The sequence below is a fragment of the Drosophila suzukii genome, chromosome X (assembly GCF_043229965.1).
Source record: "Drosophila suzukii chromosome X, CBGP_Dsuzu_IsoJpt1.0, whole genome shotgun sequence".
Lineage (NCBI taxonomy): Eukaryota > Metazoa > Arthropoda > Insecta > Diptera > Drosophilidae > Drosophila > Drosophila suzukii.
The window spans coordinates 13,123,218-13,148,884 of record NC_092084.1 but is presented as its reverse complement, the minus strand read 5'-3'; the positions used below and the strand labels follow the sequence as shown (position 1 = coordinate 13,148,884).

The 25,667-nt window shown below is 41.5% G+C and overlaps 8 protein-coding genes across 16 annotated transcripts; 2 read left to right on the top strand and 6 right to left on the bottom strand.

Annotated features, from left to right (window-relative positions):
- Chc (clathrin heavy chain) lies at positions 1–7,575 on the bottom strand. 3 transcript variants are annotated; one of them, XM_017086781.4, is made up of 7 exons: positions 7,434–7,575; positions 6,269–6,512; positions 5,713–5,920; positions 980–5,281; positions 753–919; positions 575–661; positions 1–515 (listed from the first exon to the last, which is right to left on the bottom strand). In XM_017086781.4, the coding sequence occupies exons 2-7, from the start codon at positions 6,308–6,310 to the stop codon at positions 285–287; spliced, it is 5,037 nt and encodes a 1,678-aa protein (XP_016942270.1). In that variant the 5' UTR covers positions 6,311–6,512; positions 7,434–7,575; the 3' UTR covers positions 1–284. The 3 variants fall into 3 exon arrangements, with proteins under 3 accessions (XP_016942270.1, XP_016942271.1, XP_065723979.1); XM_017086782.4 differs by having other exon boundaries at positions 6,269–6,378; positions 7,434–7,574; XM_065867907.2 differs by having other exon boundaries at positions 6,269–6,364; positions 7,434–7,527.
- A 1,053-nt stretch (positions 7,576–8,628) lies between these two features.
- ArgRS (arginine--tRNA ligase-like protein) lies at positions 8,629–11,009 on the bottom strand. Its single transcript, XM_017086514.4, has 5 exons — positions 10,863–11,009; positions 10,681–10,809; positions 10,283–10,620; positions 9,897–10,226; positions 8,629–9,837 (listed from the first exon to the last, which is right to left on the bottom strand). The coding sequence occupies exons 1-5, from the start codon at positions 10,902–10,904 to the stop codon at positions 8,688–8,690; spliced, it is 1,989 nt and encodes a 662-aa protein (XP_016942003.2). The 5' UTR covers positions 10,905–11,009; the 3' UTR covers positions 8,629–8,687.
- Positions 11,010–11,249: 240 nt separating this feature from the next.
- LOC108019201 (leucine-rich repeat flightless-interacting protein 2) lies at positions 11,250–14,938 on the top strand. Of its 6 annotated transcripts, none has more exons than XM_017086991.4 (7): positions 11,250–11,321; positions 12,083–12,224; positions 12,721–13,005; positions 13,072–13,435; positions 13,517–13,675; positions 14,071–14,255; positions 14,324–14,938. In XM_017086991.4, exons 2-7 carry the CDS (start codon positions 12,138–12,140, stop codon positions 14,432–14,434), a joined length of 1,191 nt encoding a protein of 396 aa, XP_016942480.1. In that variant the 5' UTR covers positions 11,250–11,321; positions 12,083–12,137; the 3' UTR covers positions 14,435–14,938. The 6 variants fall into 6 exon arrangements, with proteins under 6 accessions (XP_016942480.1, XP_016942481.1, XP_016942482.1 ...); XM_017086992.3 differs by having other exon boundaries at positions 11,263–11,321; positions 12,080–12,224; XM_017086993.4 differs by lacking the exon at positions 11,250–11,321 and adding an exon at positions 11,328–11,461.
- A 4-nt stretch (positions 14,939–14,942) lies between these two features.
- On the bottom strand, positions 14,943–16,566 carry sun (ATP synthase subunit epsilon stunted). Of its 2 annotated transcripts, XM_017086995.4 has the most exons (4): positions 16,406–16,565; positions 16,158–16,288; positions 15,355–15,404; positions 14,943–15,088 (listed from the first exon to the last, which is right to left on the bottom strand). In XM_017086995.4, exons 1-3 carry the CDS (start codon positions 16,432–16,434, stop codon positions 15,391–15,393), a joined length of 174 nt encoding a protein of 57 aa, XP_016942484.1. In that variant the 5' UTR covers positions 16,435–16,565; the 3' UTR covers positions 14,943–15,088; positions 15,355–15,390. The 2 variants fall into 2 exon arrangements, with proteins under 2 accessions (XP_016942484.1, XP_016942483.1); XM_017086994.3 differs by lacking the exon at positions 15,355–15,404 and having other exon boundaries at positions 16,406–16,566.
- Positions 16,567–17,022: 456 nt separating this feature from the next.
- On the bottom strand, positions 17,023–20,462 carry UBL3 (ubiquitin like 3). The gene is made up of 5 exons (XM_017086515.4): positions 20,314–20,462; positions 18,946–20,014; positions 18,396–18,504; positions 17,840–18,004; positions 17,023–17,725 (listed from the first exon to the last, which is right to left on the bottom strand). The coding sequence occupies exons 2-5, from the start codon at positions 19,603–19,605 to the stop codon at positions 17,661–17,663; spliced, it is 999 nt and encodes a 332-aa protein (XP_016942004.1). The 5' UTR covers positions 19,606–20,014; positions 20,314–20,462; the 3' UTR covers positions 17,023–17,660.
- A 262-nt stretch (positions 20,463–20,724) lies between these two features.
- LOC108019175 (tRNA-queuosine alpha-mannosyltransferase) lies at positions 20,725–22,003 on the top strand. The gene is made up of 3 exons (XM_017086938.4): positions 20,725–20,850; positions 20,907–21,189; positions 21,247–22,003. Exons 1-3 carry the CDS (start codon positions 20,766–20,768, stop codon positions 22,001–22,003), a joined length of 1,125 nt encoding a protein of 374 aa, XP_016942427.2. The 5' UTR covers positions 20,725–20,765.
- A 260-nt stretch (positions 22,004–22,263) lies between these two features.
- Positions 22,264–24,555, bottom strand: Myb (proto-oncogene like protein Myb). The gene is made up of 2 exons (XM_017086937.4): positions 23,220–24,555; positions 22,264–23,160 (listed from the first exon to the last, which is right to left on the bottom strand). The coding sequence occupies exons 1-2, from the start codon at positions 24,553–24,555 to the stop codon at positions 22,505–22,507; spliced, it is 1,992 nt and encodes a 663-aa protein (XP_016942426.2). The 3' UTR covers positions 22,264–22,504.
- Positions 24,556–24,606: 51 nt separating this feature from the next.
- Positions 24,607–25,328, bottom strand: LOC118878287 (uncharacterized). The gene has a single exon (XM_036820257.3). The coding sequence runs from the start codon at positions 25,009–25,011 to the stop codon at positions 24,607–24,609; it is 405 nt and encodes a 134-aa protein (XP_036676152.1). The 5' UTR covers positions 25,012–25,328.
- Positions 25,329–25,667: the final 339 nt, after the last annotated feature.

Sequence of the window (25,667 nt, the reverse complement as noted above, 5' to 3'; positions counted from 1 at the left end):
TTATGATAAAAAGTAATATATTCTGTTATATTTGAATAAAGAGTGCTGTAATTATCAAAACATATAATCATTTTTTAAATGTCTACAAACAAACCAAAAATTGGATTGTTAATTGCATAGCTTTTTTTTTAATTTAATAATGTTAGTCGTTTTGTTTTGTTTTGGTAACTTTTGGCGCACATGCAATTTAATAGATTATTTTTTCTTATTTTATTGGTATTCCTTTAATGCTGATACAATTGTTTTTAAAGTTGTTTTGATGGTTTTCTCAACGGGTCCCAATCCTACAAGTAGGGATAGCCCATGTTGCGTCCTGCTGCCGCCGTCACTGTTGCCGCACCGGGGGGATAATTCTGTGCATACTGTGGGGGAATTCCCATCGCTGGGCCAGCGGTGATCATCAGTTGCGGCTCCATCTGGATAATATTTTTATGTTCAGTTGAATCGTCCTCCTTCTCGCGCTGGGCCTCATTCAGCTCCAATTTGTCCACCTTTGTTGTGTATTCCCGCAGAACCTTGAAAACAGATTGCAAATTAATAATGCTTCAACAATAGGGTCTTAGAATGGCATTACTTGGATCAAATAGGGCATGGCAAAGTCCACGATTTTATGTTTCCAGGCCAACTCCAAAATGACGTCAGGGCGCAGCAAGTCGTAGCACTGGAAAATATTAAACATTGATTAGCACATAACGTTATATACAATTAGCACATATTATTATTCAATGCTGAATGGATTTTGGGGTACCCACCTGATATAGACAGGCCGCAAAGCAATCGTAAGCGTCACGTTCTAGGAACCAGCCCAACAACTCCTCGGCAATATCTTGCTTGCAAGACTCGGCGGCATACTCCATAGCATCCTTGTAGAGTTTGTCCTTTTTGCAGAGCTCCACGCTCTGTTTCCAGCGGTTATTTCCTGGAATTATTAATATATGGTTATTTTGCTTTGATTTATATATGTTTACTATCCCCTCACCCTTGTACAAGTAGGCAGCAATCCTACGGAATTCGGTAAGTTCGTGCTTTTCGAGCTTCTGGGCCAACGCAATGTTGTCAAAGTTGTCGAATCCATCGATCGAATTGCGCAGACCCTGGTAGTCCTCCTCGTCGATGAGGAGTCCGTTGAGGGCTTCGTTGATAGCCTTGTTGTTGAGAGATTGGACTGAACGCAGATAGGGCTTGACGAGTGGCAAATAGCCGGTTTTGGAGAAGTAGCTAACTGCCCGGGTGTGATCCATTCTGGGTGCCAGCACAAGGAGCATATCGTTCAGCAGCAGCGGCTTGAAGTCCAAGTAGAATTCGATGGCCTTGTAGTACAGCTCAATGTTGGCCACCTTGGTGATGATGTCCTTGAAGTGTCCCTCACGCCACGCCTCCGTTGGATGGGCCATCATGGCCAGGACAGCGTTATCGTACTCCTCGTACTTGTCGTACAGGAACACCAGCTCCGACCACAAATGAGCCGATTCGGCGGCACGCAGAACCTTTGGAATGTTAACGCGAGACCAAAACAGCTCCAGGTGTTCTCGCATCTTGGAAGGTTTGAATTTTGAATAAAGTATAGCTAGCTCGGTGAACATTCCCATGTGCGCACGCTCCAGTCCCAGAGCCGACTCGAGTAACGCGATCAACTCATCGAAATATCCCCGGTTCTGATAGTAGTTAATCAGATCCTCCAGCTCATCGGCATGCACCACAATGTGCAGGCCACACATCTGCGCCAGCCGGAACTCCTCTGCGTCCACGCAGGCGAAGCACACCTCCTTCCAGGTGCGCGTCGAGTTGGCTTTCCGCGCCGAGTCCACGGCTCCCTGGAACTCCTTCAGATAGACCAACGTGATGGCCAGGCGAGCAAAGTTGCTGACGTTGTTGTACAGCAGCTTGGCCGCATCGTACATGCCGTCGCTGAAGCATCGATTGCCAATCTTCTGGATGTCGGCGTGATTGGGACCCGAAATGAACTCCTCCAGATCGGCCAGACGACCGGTACGAGCGTAGGCATAAATCAACTCGCTCTCGATGTAAGATTCGCGTGCCTTCTTCCTGGCCATTTGCAGATAGCGGACGAGGTCATCCCACGACTCCACCTTGCTGGCCACATCCACGACATCCACATAGGCACTAGGGTCATCGGCCTTGATGTACGAATCGATGGCCTCCTTGACCAGACCCTGCTGCAGCTGAGCCTTGGCCAACTGCGACCACACGGCCGGCTCGTTGCAACGTTCGGCGAACTCGTTGGCCCTCTCCAGGTTGTTCACCTGATCGATGAGCACCTGGATGGCCGAGGTGTTCACATCGAACTTCTTGAAGATGGCGAAGGCCTCCTCGTACAACTGATTACTGATAGCAATGTTCGCAATATCCGGAGCATCGTAGTTGTCTAGCCTATTAATATAGTCCATGACTCGGGTGCGATCAGCCTTGATGGCCGTGAGAATCAGCAGGTTCTGCAGATTGCGGTGGTCGCTGAAGACCGACGAGTCCAGGATGATCTTCTCGAGCAGTTCGATCAGCTCGTTGGGCAAATCGGCCGTCATGAAAGCCTTCACAGTGACCGAGATGTCATCGGGATCCTGGGTTTCGGACAGAGCTGTTTGCACGACTTGATCGATCAACTGGCGCTTGTAGGGATTGCTCTCGGAGAGCACCTCGGCCCAGAGTTCCGCATCGCGGCGACCAACCAGGTAGCGTGCCTCGCTCTTGAACAGCGAGTTCTCGTTGCAGACGGCGATGAGCTCGCGATCGCAAAGTCCACGCTCGTAGGCAACGCACGCCAGATGCGGATCCCGCTTCTCGCAGTAGCGACCGACCACACGGCTATCGTAGTACTGATTCTCCTTCAGATATCTCTCGGGATTGTTGTTCGAGTCAATGTAGATCTTGGCCAGAGCATTGTGGGTGGCCGGCTCGACGCAGCCCTCGTGAACGCGGGACTCCAGCCAGGGCAGCAGGAGCTTCAGCCGGTTGCGCTTCTCAACCTCCTCGACCAGCTCATCCGTTGAGAATTGTCCCTTGACAACGAGAATTAGATTTTTGATTATATCCTCACTGCAGTCGACATCGAGCAGACCTCCCACCACCACGGGCAAGCGGGAAGGATTAACCTTCTGCACATAGATCTCGATGTACTTCTGCAGGTTGTTACGATACAAGTAGAGCACCAGGTCGTGCACGAAATCGAAACGATCACAAACAATAATCAACGGCAGCTGATCCGTCAGCTTGGCCTCCTTTAGGAAGTTCTTCACACGCTCGGGATTGTAGCAGTTGGACTCGCGGCAAATGCGCTCAACCTCCTTGATCTGGTTGGTCTTGCAGGCCGCCTGAATGTACTTGAAGTGCACTTCGGGATCCTGTGAGAAGTTGACAATGCTGCTCAGGAAGTAGAACAGTCCGTCGTAGCTCTTGAAGCCTTCGAACAGGTCGATCAGTGCCTTGTTGGTCAGCTGCTCGTGGTATTTGGTGGCAATTTGCACACAGATTTGCAGATTCTGGCGCAAGTTCGCCGTGAGCATTGCCTTCAGGCACTCCAGCGAGTCCTCCACGGACAAGGTACCAAAGAAACTGACCAGCCACTCGGCATTCAGCATGTGTGTATGGACAACGGCCCGCTTAATATCGTACAGATCGGTGTAGTGTTCCAGAGCTCGCTGCAGCAGGCCCGCCTTCTCGCAAAGCTGGGCAATGTGCGCCCGATCGTAGTGGGTGAACATGGCGTTGCCCAGGATAGCATCGGCGACCTGAGGAGCCGACATCAGATTCATTTCCAGCAGGCGCGTCTGCAGGGCACCCTCTGCGGGTCGGTTATGCTTGAGAGCGTCCAGCAGGAAGGCCGTGCACTGCTGCACCATGGAGTGCTCCATAAAGATGTCCACAATCTGGTTGATGTCCGCCAGTGGCTCCTCCTCGGCCACCAACATGGAGGCAAAGCCGGCTCCCTGCTCCGGATTGCTGCGCATAACGGAGCGCAGAAGGAATACGTAATCGGGCGTATAGTTGACCTTCTTGGCGTACAGCACAATCTTCTGGAACTGTCCGGTCTCGGCAAAGCATTGGATCACCTTGTTGGGTACATTGGCGCGCAAGTAAATCGAGAGGGCCAGCGTGAGATCGGAGGCCTTGACCAGATCACCCAACTCTTCGCTGCACTCCAGCTTCTCCTCCTTCAGCCACTTCTCGCACAGCTGCTTCTTGCCCTGCAACAGGACTGGTCGGCACAGCTCCAGAGATTCGAACTTGTTCAGCTTGCCCTGGTCGAGGAGGATGCCAAAGTATTGCAGCAGTGGCGGGGTCGTGGAACCCGCTGGGGTCTGGACCTGTTGGAAACGCTGAATTGTCTGTGGTGTCCGGAGAATTGCCTTGGGAGCCAGGGCAGCCACCTTCGCGGCCTCGGCATACTGGCCAGCTGTGAAGAGCTTATTGAACTTGCGCACAAACAGATCCTCGGCACCGGCCAGATTATTGCGCACAGCCATGCGCAGCGCCAGATCGGGATTCTGCAAGACGGTGTTGATGTACGGAATGATCTGCTCCTCGTCGACGGTCACCGAGAGCACCTGTCCCTTGCGATTCACGCCAATGATGCCACCACTTGCCTCGTGCGGTGCGGTAACAAAGATCGTATCGGCCGATATACGATTCATGTATATGCACGTGGCCGTCTCCATGTCGTAGAGATGAATGTATCCATATTTGGTTATCAAATAGATGGTGTCGTACTTGGCAGAGACTTGCATGGCGACGGGGAAATCGTTTTGCGCTTCCGGCGGAAAGAAGACGTCCACCGCCTTCTTGGCGAAGGGCTGATTACCCGTCGGCGGGGCACCGACTTCGATGATATGAAGCTTGCCCCCAGTGGCCGTACGCACTGCGAAACAGAACAGGGTCGTTGGCTCCTTGTTGGCGTCGATCTTGAACGTGGCAAAGCTGGCCGCATGCCCCTCGATGGCCTGGGACACCTTGCGCTCCACCGAATACAGCTGCATGGCACCGGCCACGCGACTTGGCAGAGCCGAGATCCCGACCAGCAGGAGCCACTGCTGGGAGGCGTTGCAGCGGTAGTTGATGATCTGGCATCCATTGAGGGAGGAATGCCGGTCGAACATCTTCTGCGGCATCGAGTCGCCCTCCATGGACCAATGGTACACACTCGTTTCTGTTACAAGGGCCAGCGTATTCAGGGATATCCACTTCCAGAACACAACATCCTCAGTCATGGTATGCGCCTTCATTTTCGACTTCATTTCAATGTTGAAAATCTGCAACGTCTTTTGCGCTAAACGAAAAATATTCAATTTATACATGTTCGAAAGCTATGCACCAGCCGATCAAAAATCAGACATCTTTATAACTATTCTGCCGGAACCTTTGGGATAACCATATCAGTTTATCTATAGAAAGCCCTTAAGATTCTTAAGGAAATATCAAAATGAGGCGGGTTTATAACTATTCTGCAAGAACCTTTGGGATAACCATACAAGTTTGATTATAGAAAGTCCCTTTTACATTGGAAAACAAAATATTTGGAAGATACCTTATGATCCTAAACTTTTGAAGGCTTTAAAAAAGTTTCATCTATTTCAGATTCCTAAACTTAGGGAGCACAATCCTAGAGGCACGTAAGCGGAACCTTTCGGAACCCATTTAAGTATCCAAAATCTGATCCGTTTTCGGGTATTGATCGGCTGGACCATCATATTGTATTACCTTTGAGCGCAATGACCTTGCTAGCTGGATTCATGATAGCCGAGTCCGCTGAGATCGGACGCCGCGTGGGATTGGTGGCATCGTTCATGTCAATGATGACCACCTGGGCGGTATCATTAACCTTCTCTCGCACGCATATAAACTTATCCGATTCCATCGTGAGCGTGCTGAATGAGAATGAATTGGCGTTGATCCCAACATTTGTGAGCTGTACGAAAAGGGATACAAGTTGTAATGGAAAATATAGATATTTAGTTAGAATGCTAGAACTAGAAGTACTACATCATATCTTTACATTTAAAAGTTTTTGGTAGAGGGTATCTCTTAGTCTTATAACCTGACAGCAGCACACTTTCTTGTTTACTCTTTAAGGGCTAAGAGAAACCGTGAAAATACAGGAAAATGTCGGAAAACTTAGTGAACCGTGGTAAAGAGAAATCTGTATACAAGTGTATGGTATAACTTGTTCCGATCAGATTAACGTAGCATATTGAAGGGCCGTGGGCCGTAACTCCCAGATGGGGATGGAAAGACCCTAGTACTAGATATTACTCACCTGTAAATGCTCCTGAAAGCGGATGGGCAGTGGTTGCGTCATCTTGACTACCGTGAAGTCTAGTTATTGACAGACCTTTACAATGTAAATTTATCTCTGCAAAAACAATGCTGGTTTGTGTTTTTTTCTTTTATTATTATTTAATTGCACACTTTTTAACAGTTTTTTTTTTATTCGTTTCGGGTTTATTTGTGTTTCGATTTTAGTCGTTCTCCTTGTTTAAGAATGGGTTTCCATTGGAACTCTTAGATTTGTAAAGACAGAAAAAAAACTAGTATTAATGGACAGCTCTGATGCAGCAAGAATGAGGAAAAATCCAATTGTGGGCGTTATTTTATTGTTGATAGAAAGTGACAGCGTCACCGGATGAAAAAATGAAAGATAAAAACTCGTATGTACATAAGTATGGATGTAAACGCCCTCAAAAAAAAAAAAGAAAATAGCAGAACAAAAAACACCGATGATGTATGCAAGTGTATGTATGTATGTACAATTGTTGTTGCTACAAGAAAATATAAAAACAAACGAATTTTCGTCGATTAATCCTTTGTATCGGTATTTTTTGCGACGGAAAAATTACCAGCACTTTATTTTATTTGAGGTGAGAGCGAGAGAGCGCTAGAGAGAGCGAGGAGAGCAAGAGCGGGAGAGTTCGAAAAGAAAAGAGGCAGCATTATCATCAAAAATCGCTGCTCACCACAGAAAAGTCAGCCATGTTGAGTTGCGCTTTGAACAATTAGTCACTGACTAATACATGGACACGACTTTGCTCTCGTTTTTACTATGGGCTATATGCCCGAAAATCGAAAATCGAATTTAAATGTCACGTTCGGTGCTTGATAACAATGGGACAATGCCAGGAAATTGCCGAAAATCGCTGTATATACATCTAATTAAGTAGCGGTACTTTCCATTCTATGGGAGTACACACACACACACACACGCACACACACACTCGCACACACATGTAAAGCCGCAATATGCCACATAAACAAGAACATAATTAGATAAACGGTAAATTAATCGGATATTTTTACATCAAATAAACAAGATGTGTATGTACATATTGCAATTGCAACACACACACACAAACTTTTTCGATTTTCTCGAATTTTTTTCGAAACCCGTATGTTTTGCTGCAATTTGGAAAGATTTATGTGCATACTCGAAAAAAATACGTCGATTTGTTGCTTGATGACGGGCACACACACAGAAGACACACTGAATTCTTATCAAGCTCTAACAAATGTAGTTTATTTTGTTTGACTAAATACTGACTGAAAGACAGGGTAGAGGTGTGAAAGTTATACAATTAATGCCGATATATCCGAGTAATATGCCGTTGGGTGAAGAGAAAAAACATCGATATACCATCGACGGCTCAAATCGATGTTTGCATCGGTCGGAACATCCGGTTTTCACTTTCGAAAGTACTTTGCTTTCTTATTTTCAAATCGCAAAGAAAGTAAGAACAAACTTATATGGGTTACATGGGTTTAACTTTATATGAAATTTCAAAAAAAAAGGTTTCCTTTTGAAACTATGTATGTATGTATAACTACAGATATGATGAAGAAAGGAACTCAATAATTCTTTGGGGCTTTTTTCGTTTTTAGATAAAATAGTTAAAATAAGTTTACTCTTAAATTAATTGAAAAAAAAGTATTATTTTCTCACTCAACCTTATTGTTTCGGTTAAAACAGTTATCGCTGCACGACTTGTTTTCGATAGGTCAAAAGTCATGGGTAACAGGTGTTAGCAGGTGCTCACCTGAGTATCTGAAATACTTGGGGAAAATCACCAGCAAAAAAACCACTGGGATAGGAACATATCAGGCTATTTAGAACTAAATGGTAAATTTCAAAATTGTTTTGTACAAAGAGTTTTTCAAAGGATATATTCCATTATATATCCCTTTTACCCTTTTCGGTTTATATTAATAAATTAAGAATTTATGAAAAACGGTTCATTTTAGTTTAACTTGAATAAATTGCATTCCAAGCATTTGGTTATTTTTCATTATAGAGCACCTTTAATTTCCTTGTTATTTGTTTCCAATTGGAATAAAGTAGTGGAACCTATTTTCTCCCAATTGCGTTATCGATAAACACCTGACAAGTCAGAAAAGTAAAATTTTTTAACGATCTGCATATTTATAAGCTATACCAAAAAATCCCAATTTAGAAAATAGTGACACAGCCAATTTGTTTTAAAATAAATTAAGTCCATTAATTCTAAAACCATTTTAAAATTCACGAAAGAATAGGTATAAGTTTGTTACATTTTTGATACTGTTAACCTTAATTGAACAGATTTTGAAAGTTGCTTAGGTAGGGAAAAAATTAAACCAACATCAAACTTTCTGTATCAAAAGTACCAATTTTTATTCGTTTACATTTGATGTAAGACGTCGAATTTTCACATTTTCGTAACTGGTTTCAGGCCTAGTATATAAAAGCATTGACGCAGCACAGCTGCAGTTGCCTCGCACAGTAGAATGCGGCTGTGATTGACTTCGATGATTTCGCCAAGTTTGTTCTTTTCAATACAATAACAAGAGTCATAAAACTCGGTGAAAACTGTGCACACCTCATAGCAGAATTCGCACAAGAAATGCAGAAAGAGTTCCTTTGAGCACTTGATCAGTATGTCGTGCAGTTTCAGTAGGGTCTTGGCTAGCTTCCACTCTTTTTCGTGGGCCAACTCAATCTTGACCTTCTTCAGTATTTCGGGCAGATTGGAGAAGTCTTCGCCAGAGTTGCGGGCAATAGAGCAAATGCGAGTATAGGTGTAAAGTAGGTATACCGCAGTGTTCCCGCGGTCCTCGAGCATCTTATCAAATGAAAATATATAGTCGCTAATGCGGTTGTGGCACAGATCAGAATACTTTATGCACCCGTATGCCAGGGACTCCTGGGCGTCCTTTAACTCTTGGGGAGAGAGGACTTGGTCGCGTCCACGACTCTGCAATTGCTGCAGCGAACGCTTCATTCCTTCGTCAAGCAAATCGGCCAGTTTAACCGTATCACCCGATCGAGTTTTAAATTTCTTTCCATCCTCGCCCAGAACGACGCCAAACTGAACATGATCCACGCGATGGGTGCTTGGATTCAATATGCCACTGCGTTCGGCGGCTTTGAAAATTGTGTTGAAATGTGTGCTTTGTCCAGAGTCAACAACATAGATAATCCAGTCGCAAAGTTCCTCCTGCACGCGGTGACGTATTGCCGCCATGTCAGAGGTATCATACGTGAAGCCACCGTCCGATTTCACAATTGTTAGAGGTATACCAGTCTTCGTGTCGTCGGGCCACATGATCTCACGACCTTCGTCCTGTTCCAGCAAGCCTTTGCCTCGCAAAAACTCGACCACTGACAGCATACGGGATTGGTAAAAGGACTCTCCACGTTCCTTGATGCTAATATCTAAACGTTCGTAGATCGTTTGGAACTCCTTGCGCGACACATTGCAAATGAGTTCCCAGGCTTTGATCGAGTTCGGTTCACCTTTCTGCAGAGAAACCACTCGACTGTAGGCACGCTTCTTGAAGTCCTCATCCTCATCGAATCTGTAGATTACAATTAGTTAGCCAAGGGATTCTTAGGGGTGCAGTGTCATTGAACTTACCGCTTTTTCGACTCCTTGTAGAACAACTGCAGATCACTGATGGGTGGACTTTCGTTGAGGTAATTGGGAAACCGGTCTTCCAGGTGGGCAATCAACATGCCGAACTGCGTGCCCCAGTCGCCCAGATGATTGATGCGGACCACATCGTGCTCCAGGAACTCCAGCAGGCGGCATACCGATTCGCCAATGATCGTGGATCGCAGATGACCCACATGCATCTGCTTGGCAATGTTGGGCGAGGAGAAATCGACCAATACGCGCTTCTTGATCACTTCTGGCGGTTTAACGCCATTACGCAATAAACTGCTTAAGGCTGAGGCTGCAAAATCTCTGCAAATATCATAGTTAATTGCGGATGGACCGTGGATTTCGGGTATGACACCTACTTGCTAAGGAAAACATTTACAAAACCAGCGCCGGCAATTTCCAGCTTCTCGATGATAGGCGATGGTGGGCAGTGTCCTTTCAGCTCGTTTGCAATATCACGTGGCGCTTTACTAATACCCTTTTCCTTCAGTTTCTTGGACAAGCCCATGGCATTGTTGCACTGATAGTCGCCGAATTTCGCGGATGTACTATTAACCGGCGCAATTATAACGGGGGTGTCTTTGAATTCCGGAAAAGCTGATGCAATTGCTTGGCCAAACAGACTTTCCAATTGCTCGGTGATCGAAGCGGAATCTTTCGGCTTCGCTCCGCCGGCAGTGGATTCTTCAACAATGGACTGCAAGACCAAATTAAACATTAGTTTTCGTTAAGTCTAGTTAGAGGATCAAGTTCTTACCTTCTTTAGGATAAACAGACGGTTCTTGAGCTTCTTATTTTCGATTTGAAGCTGAACCAAATCGACGTCGAGCTGGTCACCATTTTTGGCAGTTTCTATTCTGGTGGCAAGACCTTTCGTCTTGTACTCCTTTAAAGACAGCGCTTTAGTATGGAAGCGGAGTTGTGGTCTTTTCCACTTACCAGTTCCCTGAGTTTCTGTAGCTCCATATTTAGCTCGGACATGTTTCCTAATTTCGACTTTTGTTGCTTCGCTGATTAATAACAACAACAAGAACGCAACGATGCCACATGGATGACAGCTATCGACTATCGGAAATCGATAGAGAGTCTAAGGCCAGTCCATTCACTTATCGATGCAGTATTCCCACTGTCAACATTCACACCAGTTGAAACGATTAAAAATGTTCGGCAATAAAAATGTTTCACTATTCTACAATCAATAATAGTTGACATGAAAATAATAATTATAAAAATTAATTTAAATTAGCAACCACATCTTGTGTGGCTCAGTGGGAGCACAGTATAACACTCACCTTCTTCCGCCTATTTCTATCGATCCATCGATTTTTCGCCCATCTCTATTGTGATTAATTGTGATTGTTCTTTCGCTAAAAAGGTGTCTCTCAAAACCTTTTATGTGTATGTGTGTTTAATTAATTTATAGATTTTGTCACCTTGTGTATAACTATTTGAAGTGGAGTGGGGGAAACAACTTGAAGTGCTTCCGAAGTGCACAATTCCCAGCGGAGAAACCTATGCATAAATTAGGGGAAACAGATGTGTGTAACGCCGCTCCCATTAAAATTACAAATTTTACAAATATAAATAGTGGCTAAAAAACGCATTTTCCGGGGATGAACATTGTTGAGCTGCCATTGCCTATTTATAAACTGGACATAAACTAGTTTTTAAGTTTCTGTGCTGCCAAATTGTCAAGTGTTGATGAGGAATTTGTAAAAGTTAAAAAAAAAGTCATTATGCAGAGCAATGCAAAAAAAGTTTACTTTATTTTCATACATCGATACGCATTTCGGTCGTATGTATGTAGGTTTCGGCACCAATAGGAATATATACACCGATTTTTATATAAGGCTCTACCAGATAACAAGTGTTCCGATGATAAGGTATCCATGTCATATCATATCATTCGCATAAGATCATCAATAACATTCCAAAATGTTTACTAATGCGAAATGTCTTATATGTTTCGTGGAGTTTTAAAACGACTTGTTTGTTTGATTACATGTTGCCTAAACTAAAGGAATTTGTGAATAGCTATCCCACTTTGGAGTTCTTTTAAGAAAGTTCTTATACCGAAACTATTAAATTAGTATACAATCTTTATACACTCCAAGAGTTTAAATAGGATTTTCTTAAACAAGTTTATTTTATTCTAGCAGCGTGCGACCGCATACGTTAATTATAAAACATAAAGTTAAATTGAGTTCAGTTTCGATGGAAAGTATCAGCACTACAGGTCGGCGGCGGAACAACATGCGAATCAATGCCGAAGATAATGCCCTGGATCAAATTACAAAAGAGGTAAACATTTTAAAAATCCATTCAATTTATTAGCATTTCTGATAAAACCATAATCAAAATTAAAAGAAGAGTTAAATTAACCAGAGAGGATTTTATTTATAATGGATAAATATGGTTCTCGAACTCGAATATATTAGTCATTATTAACTTTCATCCATTTTTTGTGGAGTAAAGAGAAATGAAATCTATTTTAATTTAACTCAACATTTTAGAATAATACATTTAATTTTATGGTAAACATTTGCTATCTAAAAATAATTCTAAAATTACAAAATTCCATAGCTAATTGATAACTTTATTAGGTTTAAACATAACGAAATTTAGGAGTTAGTGTTCACTGCATTTAAAAACTTAGTTTTAGGGGTAACGAAAACGATTTTATGAGTATATTTTCAAGTACTGCAACACTTCAAACAATTAAAAATGACTATGAGGTTACAATATAACATAAATCAACAAATTTGTATTTAAATTTTAATAAAATTTCCCTATTTAGGCGGAAGCGCGACTCGCCGCGCGTCGACAGGCGCGTGCCGAAGCCCGCGAGATTCGCATGAAGGAGCTGGAGCGCCAGCAGAAGGAGCAGGAGATATCCGCCGACCGGGTGTTCGACATGCACAACTCCAGTGCCGTGGGCAGCGAAACCCTCTCGGCGCATCCCGTGCGCCTCGCCTACGGCGGCCTGATAAACGTATCCCGTGCCTCAGCATCCCGCCGCAGCAGCGAGGACTCCGTGGAGGAGGAGGGCAGAAGTTTTCGCGACTTCAAGCACGAGCTTAAGGTATATAACAGCTGCCCTTACTTCTGCCTTACAACCTACTAATGTATTTTACCTTTTCCATGGCAGGATGTTGAGGAGCGGTTTCGGAAAGCCATGATAACGAATGCCCAGTTGGACAACGATCGTGCCTCGCAGGCCTATGAGGTTAAGCTGCTTAAGGACAAGTGCGAAATCATGGAGGAGTCCTTTGCCCAGCTGCAGCGCGAGTTCAAGGAGAAGATGCGCGACTGCAATGCCCTCAAGCGGAACCTGGACCGCGCCAATCTAGAGCTTAAACTAGTACAAGGACAGCTGAACGAGCGCGACTCGTTGATAGCCGAACAGGGCCTGCTGATTGTGGCAGTTGAAAATGCCGATGGCAGCGATGCCAAGAGAGCTCTAGTGAGTGTTGAGAACGCAAAGGTTTTGGCGTCCGTTCAGGGTTCTTTAGGTGAATGTCCACTGTTGCGTTTGAAGGCGATAGTCTGACCCCTACGTTCATCATTTCCCAACGCCACTCGTTTCGTTTCAGATGTAAGACTCAAGAAGTTCAGTGACGAGAAACAGCGACTGCTGGCAGAGGTGCAAAAGCTACACGAACAGCTGGATGAGTATAAAAGTGATGGGATGACTGGACGTCGCAGTCTTTCGCAAGGTTCCTTTGGTGATGAGAATGATTACGAGGCCCAACGTACGTTACCCATAATTACATAATGACAACACTATGCTTTTCGCATGTAAAGTTTCCTTACTATTATATTTATCCCCCCCTTGACATCACAAAAATTAACAAGAATTCTTTCTTAACTGATTAACTGATTTTCAGAATGATATTTTTTTGTAATCTTATAGTTATATTTTTATAATTTTTGTATTTATCATTTTTTAAATGATCTATATATATATATTTCATTTCTATATTTCCGATTCGTATAGATCGGCTGCATTTATTCGCATTTTTGTATATCCCCATAACTTTTGTTTTTTTAACAATAAATTGTATATAATTATCGCAGTTGTGGGTACAACTCAACTGCAAAATATCTGTATTATACTATGAGTCTTATTTCTTATACTATCCGACAGGGGAATCAAACAAAATCATTTCAGACCATAAATATAAGCTGCAAAAGGCGGAACAGGAAATCGCCAACTTGCAATCGAGCTTAGCCCGTTCAGAGACTCAGGTGATTCGATACAAAAGCACTGCGGAGGCCGCCGAAAAGGCGGAGGCAGAGCTGAAAGTCGAGCGCCGTAAGCTGCAACGCGAGGTGAGTTGAAAAATGTTTATAAAAATATTTATATGTATTTATTTAATGTGTTTTTAATATCCCCCAAGCACCGGGAACTCTTGGAAAAGTTGGAGGAAGCAGAGACGTCAAACAACCACTTGCTGAAACGCCTTGACAAATTGAAAAACGCCAAGAGTGCCATTCTAAAGGACTTATGATCAAAGATGGGAGGAGCTGCAATCTCGCCAACCATTGAAAGGTCGCATCCGATGACATAGAACATAATACGACGACATCATCAAAAGAACATACAAATGCCGCAATTAAAATAGCACTTCGATAGCAATTTAATCGGTCTTTAGTGGTAGCAAAACGATAATTTTTGAAGGATAATCCAAAATACTCTACCTTAAAAATATATATTTAAATTAAAATATAAACTAACAGGATAATAATTAACATAAATAATGTCTATATGTATATGTAAAGCGCAAAATATAAGTAACAATTCAATTGGTTCGGCAGTGAGTATGAAATAATTTTTTTTGTTTGTTTACTGATACGCGTTGAAAACAATTTTAGTAAAAAGAAAAACAATCCATTAATGACTACACTACCAAAATTGTTCAATTTACTTGTATTCTATTGCTAGAAATCCGTTTCATCGGCCGCGATCTCCCAAGGGAACGCCCAATAAATGCCATTTTTAAGAAAAGTTAAAACATCTCGTTTAAATAATTCAAATTTATTTAAATTGTTTTCATATTTGATGATTTTACAACATTGCAACGATGGTAGATGTTAATTGTTGCAGATCATGCTTGGGGGACCACTGCAAAGCATCTAGGATTCCTATTGGCTGGTTTGGCGCTCTGTGGATAAGAAAAATAACAGATAAGCAATGGGCAATGGAAAATGTTTTTAAAATACAAAGATGTGAGTTAATAGTTCATTGGCTGTAAACTTTTGGGCCGGAATGTTGGGGGTTTAATAATTATCTCATTTGCATGCAGATAAGTTTGAAAACGTAGTTAGATACTTTTGGAATAAGAACAAAGTTAGGCACGTAAACTTTCTTTGAGTTTTTGTGCAAACACTGGGAACAATCGGGTTCAGCCTTGCAATGGCAGGCACTTACGCCAGTTTTTAACTTATTAAATTGTCGACAGAACAACTAAGTCCTTTCATCTGAAAAATACGTACAAATAAGGCGAAATGTAAAACAAAAATCCAACTTGAATGTCCACTTAGAGCTTTATAAAAACGTTCAGCGTTTGTTTAGGAAGCAGAATTAAAAATATTCTAATAGTTTTGTTTTTTAGCATTTTTTTGACGCGCGAATTATTTTTGTATTTGCATAAAGCAATGTTTTATATTTGATATAATATATTTCGGAAAGAAGTATCCAAAAAGGGGCAGTTCCAGAAATCAATTAAAAACAATATGAATATGGGAAGATAAAATATTGTATCTTATAAGACCGATCCTTGTCTTATAATGGTAATTCGTATTTCAAATTAAGAAATTATAATGAAAATGAACAAAAATTTTAGGAAATGTTCCATTTTGCGCCTGCAAGTAGGCAACACTTTTTGTAAAAGCGTAGGAAAGTTCGAACTTAATTATACACTCCCTCTTTTTTTTGGGATTTTCTGAAGTTAATAATCTTTACTATAACGAAGGATTTTTAACTTGGAGGCAAAGTTTTTCTGAAAACCTGATATTTCACGAATCTCTTCCAATCAGATTTTAGAGGACGTCTGGTTGGAATTCGATTGAAAGTTATTTTAGGACTGATAAGACTGATTATGATGATGAGTTTGCCTTGGATTCCAAGTTATTCCTTAACTACTTAAATAGCTTTATATAATGCCTGCTATTTCGCAGGTCAATCAGGTGGCAATAAGCAAATAAAAATCGGCCAAATGTGGGGATACGTACGTGCTGGCTTGCCATTTGCCCAGGGAGTGAATTTCACATGACTCGCGTCGCGCTTGGCGGCATCGGCACGCAGGGGTCCTTTCAGGGATTCCCGCAGAACGCGAGCGGCGATGTTGGAATATTGGATGTAGCTGCAATCGGGAATATTTGTATTAATTATGTTATGTAATCCGGCACCGAATGCTTTTTTGTGGTAATTTCTAAACCATCACGTTTCTTGATAGATTAGACACTTGTGTAATGCTTACGTAATTCCGGCAGCTCTCCAGGCAGTCATTGTGATCGGATTATTCGAAATATATTCACGCTACTCAAAATAAATTAAGATATTCCTTTTCAGAATCGGGCTAGTGTGACCGCAGGAAAGTTATCATCAAAATATACCGTCTGGTTATCAGAAATATACTTTAAATACTATTTTTTGTGTGTCAAGATAACGTCGATGATTTGGCCACGACAGAGGAACAGTGGAAATGGAACACCGGCCTCGTTTCATTTTTCAATGTTCTCACTATTCATATTTATTTTCTGTCATCGAAATAATGTCACAAAATTAAACAACTTTTATAATAAAACGGAAAACAAAATTTTAAATTTAATTTTTTTTTGGAAAATATTTTAAATATAAACATTTTAGCATAGTTCTTAAAACTTATAGTTTTTACATCTTCAAATGGAAATGATTTATTTAAAAACACCTTTGGCCGTTACGAAAATCCTGATATATATGTTAGATTAATAGTCCGAAAATCTCAAATATCTGGATCAACCAAATTAAAAATTCGTGCTTCCGACCTTTTACTACACACTATGTTTTTTAATACTTTCCATCCCACTTTCCTCTTTAAATAAGACCAACATTAAATAAAGGATATATTAGATTATTTATTTATCATTGACTTTAAGTTAGACTTTACAGATAATATTTTAAAACTTAACAGAAGAAAACACTTAAAATCTAATTAAATATGGTATATATACAGAACAAAAAAATTTTCAATATTCTTTAATCGTGTTAAAGAATCGATCTGACAAGTAATTGCTGATTTTATGTTTTCATAGACGCACACTTAAAAGCAGAACGCAGGGGGAGAATTACTTATTTTTCACATAATTAGGTTTTTTCAATATTCTTGACATATTTGAAATAAGTGTTGTAATTACTCTTTTTCTAATTAGGTTAACAAGTCCGATTTCTAAAAGCAATTAGCATTGTATCCGTATTTTACATGTTATAAATATGCAGTCTAGCAACTTTAATACAGAGTATACGCATTTTGCAGATGCTCATGAATTCCTGTGTGGTATATATATAAAATATATATTGTATGTACATTAATATTTTAAACAAAGCGCCTTGTTCATCCGGACATACATTTTTATAGTTTAATAAATATACTTTTGACTGCACAAAAATGTAATTTATACATATATTTTTTTATTTCTTTTTTTTTTGTTTAATGCAAATTAATTTAAATATTACACTATTATATAATAATTTAGTTACAAAATAGAGCAATTTGTGGAACAGCATCGTCCAGAACCGCCTTTACTATTTTGTCTTTGATCTAAAATAAAGAAAAATCAAATTAGAAACAAACAGATTTCGTGAAGCCAAAACTAATGAAGGCCTTTAAGGTTTTCTAGTTATTATAGCTAATAATTACAGTCTTAAAACTTACCTTGTGAATTGGGCTCTGGCAAATTATCACGTGGCACTAAATGCATAACAGTCGTTTTGCCTAATGGAAGTCCCAGCGCTCCTAAAGTTACATTGCAATGAAGAAAACGACCTTGATAAATCAAGCGCAAGATTTCGGCTTTCGCTACAGTTTCGTGAGTCCAATCTAGAAAATATAAGAAAAATATTAATATTATATAGATTAAGTTGTTAGAAATCTATATGTAAGTCTAAAATTTATGATATATCACCCCAATTAGACCAATAGGACTAAACACTGATTTGAACTACCCGTATCTTTAAGTTGAACTGCAATCATATGATCTGAATGGTTATTTCGAACAAGAATTATACAATATTTGCTATTTTGTGCTTAATGAAAACAAAACAATAACTTTTCTTTATGAGAAAAGATCAAAGATCAAGCTCTTTCATAATATATAGCCTTTTCAAAGCTTTTTTAAGGCACAAACAAAAGCACTCCATTATATTTTAATATTTGGCTTAATAAGTCGTAAGGTATTCATAAAAATAAACATAACACTAAATTTACTCACCTTCTGGCCAATTATCAAATACTGTTTGTGCAATATCACCTGCGGAATCTGACGGGCTAAAAATAAATTCTTTTGTTTTACCACTAACAAGAATGAGGCGTAGGTTAATCTGAAATTACAAAAGATTTTATTAGTTTAAAATATTCATGTTAGATTCTTAAAGTTCAAAGTATAAGAGAGATTAAACAAAGTTTTAAGAAAAAAAATGTCTCTAACGAAATAGTTTCTAAGATTGTACTCAGCTTTAATAACACTCATAAATTATTTTTCTAAGTTATCAGAATTTAAAAAAAAAATTAAAAAATTTGTTCAACATTATCAGTACAAAAACACAGATACAAAAGCAAAGGAAAAAAACAAAGGCTACCTGCTTGGCCTTCGATTAAATTGGGAAGGTCAATTTCATAACAGTGTTGGTAAAAAAAGTTCAAGTGTCGGTTGGGAAATATTTCCTGCATCTACTATACATTTAGGGCAAGGGGTTGCGATAACACTGCTCCAGAGTTTCTGGGGGGGGGGGGGGGGGGTTTACCAGGTGTACCACACTTACTTTATCAGATGGTATTGTTCGATGCATTTTCTGTGTGGCCAACGGAGTGATATTGGCCTTGACATTGGTGCAACAATGGGTGGTGACCTCCGATGGGCTGAGGATTCCGGATCCAGAGCCTTCGGCGGCCAAGGGGGACGAGGGCTCCGAGGAGGTCATCGTTGGCGAGAAGTTGGCCAGCAGCTGATGATGATGGTGATGCGAATGGGTTTGGTTATGGGTATGGGTGTGGGGCTTTCCTTGGTAACGCAAGGATGGTGGTTTCTGGACCAATGCGTACGACTGTCGCTGATGATGAACGGCTGCTACGGTATCGGTGCAGTAGTTGAATGGCAAAAAGGCCTGCCCCTGCTGATTATTCCCGGCCGAACCCTTTCTCTCTTGCTCGCTGACTAATGGCGATGTCGCGGACCTTATCGCCCCAAAGGAACCAGAACTGGATGCACTCGATGACGATAGGGAGTACGAACGCTTTGGATTCAAGGATTTTCGCTTCGGTTGTTGTTGTTGCGGTTGTTGTTGCTGTTGTTGTTGGCCAGCTGCAATCGCAATAGTGGCTGTTGTAGTGGTTGCTGCTGTGCTTTCCTGTTGTTGTTGATGTTGCTGTTGTTGCTGAACTGCAGTAGTTGTGGGCTTTTCAATCGAAGATGTTACCGACATGGCGAGAGGGTGTTTTTCCCTTTTTAGGTAATTCCTCACTCGGTAGCTCACTGATTTAACAATTGCCCAGTAAAGCCAATCGAAATGGGCAACTTTTCGGATTGATTATAATCGTTTCCATCATTTGCAAGTGCCATTTTCTTGGATTTTCTTCGATTTTCAACGATTTGATGTAACTTTCGATTATTTCCTAGTCCAATACAATCGTACATAATCTACAAATCCGACTACATAGCTCGCTTTTCAGACACTAGAATTTTAATTGGATTGCGTTCAATGGTTTTTCCACTGACTGAAACAATTATACGGATTGTTTTTTTTCTCTCTCAATGTTTTCTTTATATATCTGCGCACTAATACATATGTATATGCGTATGTGTATGTGTTTATTATGCCCAATGTCCAGACACTAAAATAGAGTAAAAGCAGTGTATATTATGAATACGAACGCTCAGATGCACATATATTACATCAATAATTGCTTATTTGTAATGCTAAACTGCTCAAACATTTCTTAATTATATATTAATGCCTTTGTACATATGTGCGCATATGTATGTGGGTATGTGAGATGGTATTGGATATAAAAGTACTTTCGCGTTCAATTTTTCTCTCTCTTGTGTTTAATTTTTTACTTTGATAGACGTTTTCAGCTGCGAACAAAGGGCGTTTCACCAACGATATACTTAGGGTTCACTTGGGTTTTACCTCTTGGCATTTATCTTAGCCCGAGATGACACAATTTTTAATTTTCCTATAACGACACGATGGTAAATACTTATACATACTCAATTTTTTGCATTTATAAAATCAGTGTGACCAGCTTGGAAGTGCAGAAAGCAGCCATTTATGGGCGGGTTCCGCTGGTAGGTATTTTTTCGTTTCGCAGGTCCGAACAGCTGATTTTGCGAAAATAAATAAAAATGTTTACACTACCAATAAATGATTTACATAGAACAGTTTCTTAAAAATCGTTGATATTTAAAAAAAAAACTCAGACATTTTTGTACATGCTGAATATTTGGTTATAAATAACTTATTTTTATTTCAATGTTTTACTTGATTTTATTTTTATTAATTAAATTAACTGATTTATCTATATTAATATTTCAAATAAAGTATTTTTCTCACCGGTCACACTTTTCCAACTGCCCGAAGTAATGTCGTCCGCCAAACCGCATATTTTGATTATTGAGCCGTTTTACGGGGGCAGTCACAAACAGCTGATTGGCACACTGATCGAGGGTAGGACGTGTAATAAATACTCTATTCATGCCCTTAACCATAACACTAATTCGCAGGTCTCAGCGAAACTGACTATGAGATATTCAGCCTTCCCGCCAAGAAATGGCATTGGCGAGCACGTACTTCCGCTCTGCATTTTTCCCAGCTGATACCTCTCGATCACGAATACCAGGTGCTATTTACCAGCTCCGTACTCAGCCTGGCCGAACTGATTGGCGTCCGTCCGGATCTTGGAACGTGCCGGAAGATCGTATACTTCCACGAAAACCAACTGATCTATCCGGTGCGTGAGGTGAAGCAGCGCGACTGTCAATACGGTTTCAATGAGATCCTATCCTGGTAAGCCCGTAGATCATATAGTTTTCCATGGATTTTTTATAATACACCATTTTTTAGCCTCGCCGCCGACATCGTGCTCTTCAATTCCCAGTTCAATTGCACATCATTTCTGGATAATGTGCAACCCTTCCTTAAAATCCAGCCAGACTTTAAGATAAAGCAAATTCGGGAACAAATTGAGAAAAAATGCCAAGTGCTATACTTCCCCGTCAAGTTTCAGCGATTTCCCAACAAACGGGAGACCCCAAAAGACGATAATCCCGATCTGGATCAGGATCAGGAGTGCCTGCACCTTATATGGCCACATCGCTGGGAGCACGACAAGAACCCAAAGCTGTTGGCTGAAACGCTTCACGAGCTCGACGAGCGCAATGTGGACTTCAAGGTGACCATATGTGGCGAGAGCTACCAGGAGATTCCAGAGGCTTTCGATAATATCCAAGAGAAGCTGGGGAATAAGCTAGTAAACTTTGGTCATCTGGAACGAGATGAGTATGTGAAGACCCTGCTCTCCGGTGATATTGTCATCTCAACTGCTGACCACGAGTTCTTCGGCGTGGCGATGCTGGAGGCCACCTACTGTGGTTGCTATCCCATAGTCCCCAATAAATTGGTTTACCCTGAAATCTATCCAAAGGAAAACCTCTACAATACATCCAACGCTTTGGTCAAGAAGCTCTATAACTTCTGTCGAAATCCGAGGGTCTTTCGTAAACAGCGCGATCAATTTTTCGAGACATTTAGTTTCGAACGCTTCTCAGCGCAGGAACTTGTGCCAAAATATCTAGAGTTGTTAAACATAAATACAAGTTAAAGATGCTTTATGGCAATCTTAACCAAACTATACATTTGACATGTATTTTTATTCCCTTTGATAAGAAAACATCAATATAGTTACAAATGACTGATAAACTTGTTTTCTTTTGTTATTTTATATACATGAAAAAAATATATGATGCAATTTTATTTAAAGGTTCTTTACAAATGCCGAAAGCTACATTTTAAATACTTTTCGAAAACTGAAATATTTCCTGCTACACGGCCAACATTCCCAAGTTTTTTTTAAAGACAAGCTTCTTTCAATTTAAGCTTATTTATTTATTAAATATACGAAAAAATGGGGTACAAATCAAGGTGTGTGTAACCAATAATGCAATAAATGTAGTACTTTTAATCTTATTTTGAAATGCGTTGCTCATCAAACGAAAGTGTTATCAAATGTATGTGCAATTTTAAGGAGCCGTATGTATCTACATTATAAAAAAATGATACTCATAATATTTTTTGTAATACCTCTTATAGCAACATGAAAAAATTATAGCGAACCAAAGCGGTCAAATGAGTTTACCAAACATTTTTGTTTTTCAAAGTTAAGGGAACGTGGTATACAGGAGAGATTTTTAAGACACGCATAGGCCTGCTCCTCCATAAATATTTGATCTTTGGTCTTGCCGCAGGCCACCCGAGCCCATTTCGGATCGATGACATGATCGTAGGACAACGCACCACGGTATTTGTAGCTTCTGCGGTTATGGAATGGTCGATTCTCCTTTCGGCCCTCGTCGAACGGCAGATCCTGTTCGCTGCAGAGCGTGTCCTTCAAAATGTTGCCTGGAGACGTGAGAAACTTGCTGGGCGTCTCGGTTTCAAAAGGTTGAACCTTCTTGGTGTTGCTTCCGTTGGAAGGATGATTGGAGCTCCAAGTTGAGAGCAGTGATTTTCTGGCACGTTTCAAAACTGGCGACTGGGCATTGTTTTCGGTGCTAAACGAAGTGCTTTGATCGCCACCAACTGTCAATTTGGAATTGTTCCCATTTAGGGAATTGCTTAGATGCTCTTCATGGATGATCTCAGCCAGATCTTCCGCCAAACTGGACGGGCTAGAGGGTTCATAACGACGACCGTCCCTTTTCTTGCCAATGGCAGCTAGTGCCTTCTTAAAAGGCGTTGGTGTTCGCGGTCCAAGTTGGCCTAAAAACAAAAATGATTGTTTTTTTAAGTTGCCATGGGAAATGTAAACAGATACTTACTCTTGTGTGGAGTTTCAATGGATGAGGTCTCCAGCTCCTTCTTGATCTCCATGCCAACGCGATTATAGACCTTGGTCACTGGTGTGCTGGCTCGCAAGTTCATATCCTCGAATGTGGTCAGGCATGGCGACTTGAGGAAATGGCTCGGCGAGAAGGGTAGAGATTTAATGGGCGTTATAACAGGCGAACCGGGCAGACGGGGCTTGGCGGAATCTTCCTGACCGTAAACCCCGTTCGATGGACCAGCCTGAAGGTGAGTTTCGGGAATGTTTTTGCGCGGCCGCTTCAAGATGTTGGGTGTTTGGCGCGGTAGTGACATCTTCAAATTCAGAGTACCCAGAGAGCTGAGGTAATTATCGGTTCCCAAAGAATCTTGTGACTCGGTGATCTCAGGTTTTACATTATTCAATTGCGTGCCCTCAGCGTTATCGGATTTTGTGGCTGGCTTGTTATCTGTTGTCTCCGTGGAAGTCAACTTGAGCTGCATATTATTATGCTGCCCCTTGCTGATGCCGCCCGATTTGATCAGCGTTATAAGATGGGTTCGCGAACTCTTCAAATCGCTACCAGATGCATTCGCCGACCTGCGTTCGGCATCATATTTACGACGCATTGTTGAGTTCCAATGGTTTTTGATAGCATTATCAGTGCGACCGGGCAGAAGTTTGGCAATCTTTGCCCACTGGTTGCCCAGCTCGATGTGGGCCTGGTAAATGATCTTGTCCTCCTCCTCGGTCCAGGCTGATTTCTTGATATTCGGATTGAGGTGATTGTGCCACCGCTCGCGGCACTGCTTCCCGATGCGCCCATTCAGGTACCGGGCTATAAGGGTCCACTTCTTGGGTCCAAAGCTGCGCACAAGGTCGATGACCTTGTCGTCTTCATCCCTCGTCCAGGGACCCTTGATCAGCTCCGGATTGAGGACCTTGGCCCAACGCTGCTGGATCTGCTGTTCCATGCGATCCTTGAAGTGCGGCCCAATGATCTCCCAGTTCTCGCCATGCTTCTCCACCAGCTTCTTGAGCAGCACATCCTCGGACTTGGACCAACGTTTGCCGAAGCCATAGTTGGGGTTCACTGCGCCAACACTGGTACTGGTACTGGTGCCAGTGCTGCTATTGCTTTTATTCTGACCCTTTTGGCCAGCCGACTTGGTGTCCGGCAGGGAGACCTCCAGGGGACAACCCGAATCGGCATTGCTATGCGGTGTTATTAGTGGCGATTCCTTGTCGCCATCATGGGTATCCTCGGTCTCCGAGTACTCGGACTCCTCCGAATCCGAGTTCCCATCGTAGACCATTACCTCCTCGCCATTCTCACTGCTGGCACTCGCCATTTTTAGTTAGAATATATCGTATATGTTTGTGGTGTATAAGGTATAGATCGGTTAACTTTGTTTTCGCGGTGAGCAAAAGTGATAGATCTCGGGATCGGACTTCTCCGCTCGCAGGAAATAGTGAACGTCGCGCTTGCAGTAGAGACACTTGTACAGGTGATTGCTAAAATCGCAATTGTTCCGATTGCTGTGCGTGAAAATGTAGTGAGCACATATGTCGCTGAAGGAGAAGCTCTTGAATTGCATGCGGCACGTCAAACATTGGACCAGTTCACCCTGGTGTCGGTGATCGCTGCGTAATATTGGGTGCGTCGCATCATTCTCGGTGCGATCGAAATCGAATTGTTCGCTTGGATTCGAATTCGGATTCTGGTTTGAATTCGAATGCGGATTAACGCCAATTGTGCTCTTGATTACCTCTAGGTTGCAATTAATTGAGGATCTGTCCATGGACATGCTCAGCCATCCAAAATGATCCCAAACATGCAGAGTGAAATGTTCACATTTCACGATATCCGTACTACACCTATGCCAAACATTATTCGCTATGTGATGTATATTTCGGGTATAAAACTAGGAGCTAGCTCGCTTGCACATGCATATAAGTATCATTAAGTCACACTCCCATCATTTCAAATGTCAACTGTTACTCTAAATGTACGCACTCTTAGGTTTTTTATCTAATTATTCACGTTCCTACACTGGAATTTCACGGCGTCGTATCGTTTATTATTTTAAAATTCAGTATTTAGTGTGACCGTTCGACGACCATCGGCATTTTCCCAGAAAAACGAGTGAAACCATTCGAGAAAAATTCTAGTTTGATAGATACGCCCGTTTCCACTGTAGCAACGTCCGATTTCGCGTTCGATAACAGGTCCGATGGTTTCGATAGTTAGCGTTCGCTACCAAAGTAAGGCTTCTAGTTTTTTGGATATTTCTATTTTACTGGATTTGTTATTTCCAAATCAAATAATCAAAGGAAAAGGCAATAAGTAACTTATTGTAATATAAAAAATATCGATATACTTACTGATAATAGCAGTGTTCTGGTGGTGACCCACCGGTATATTTTACATATTTTTAAAACCAGAAGCTTAATTTTTTAATAT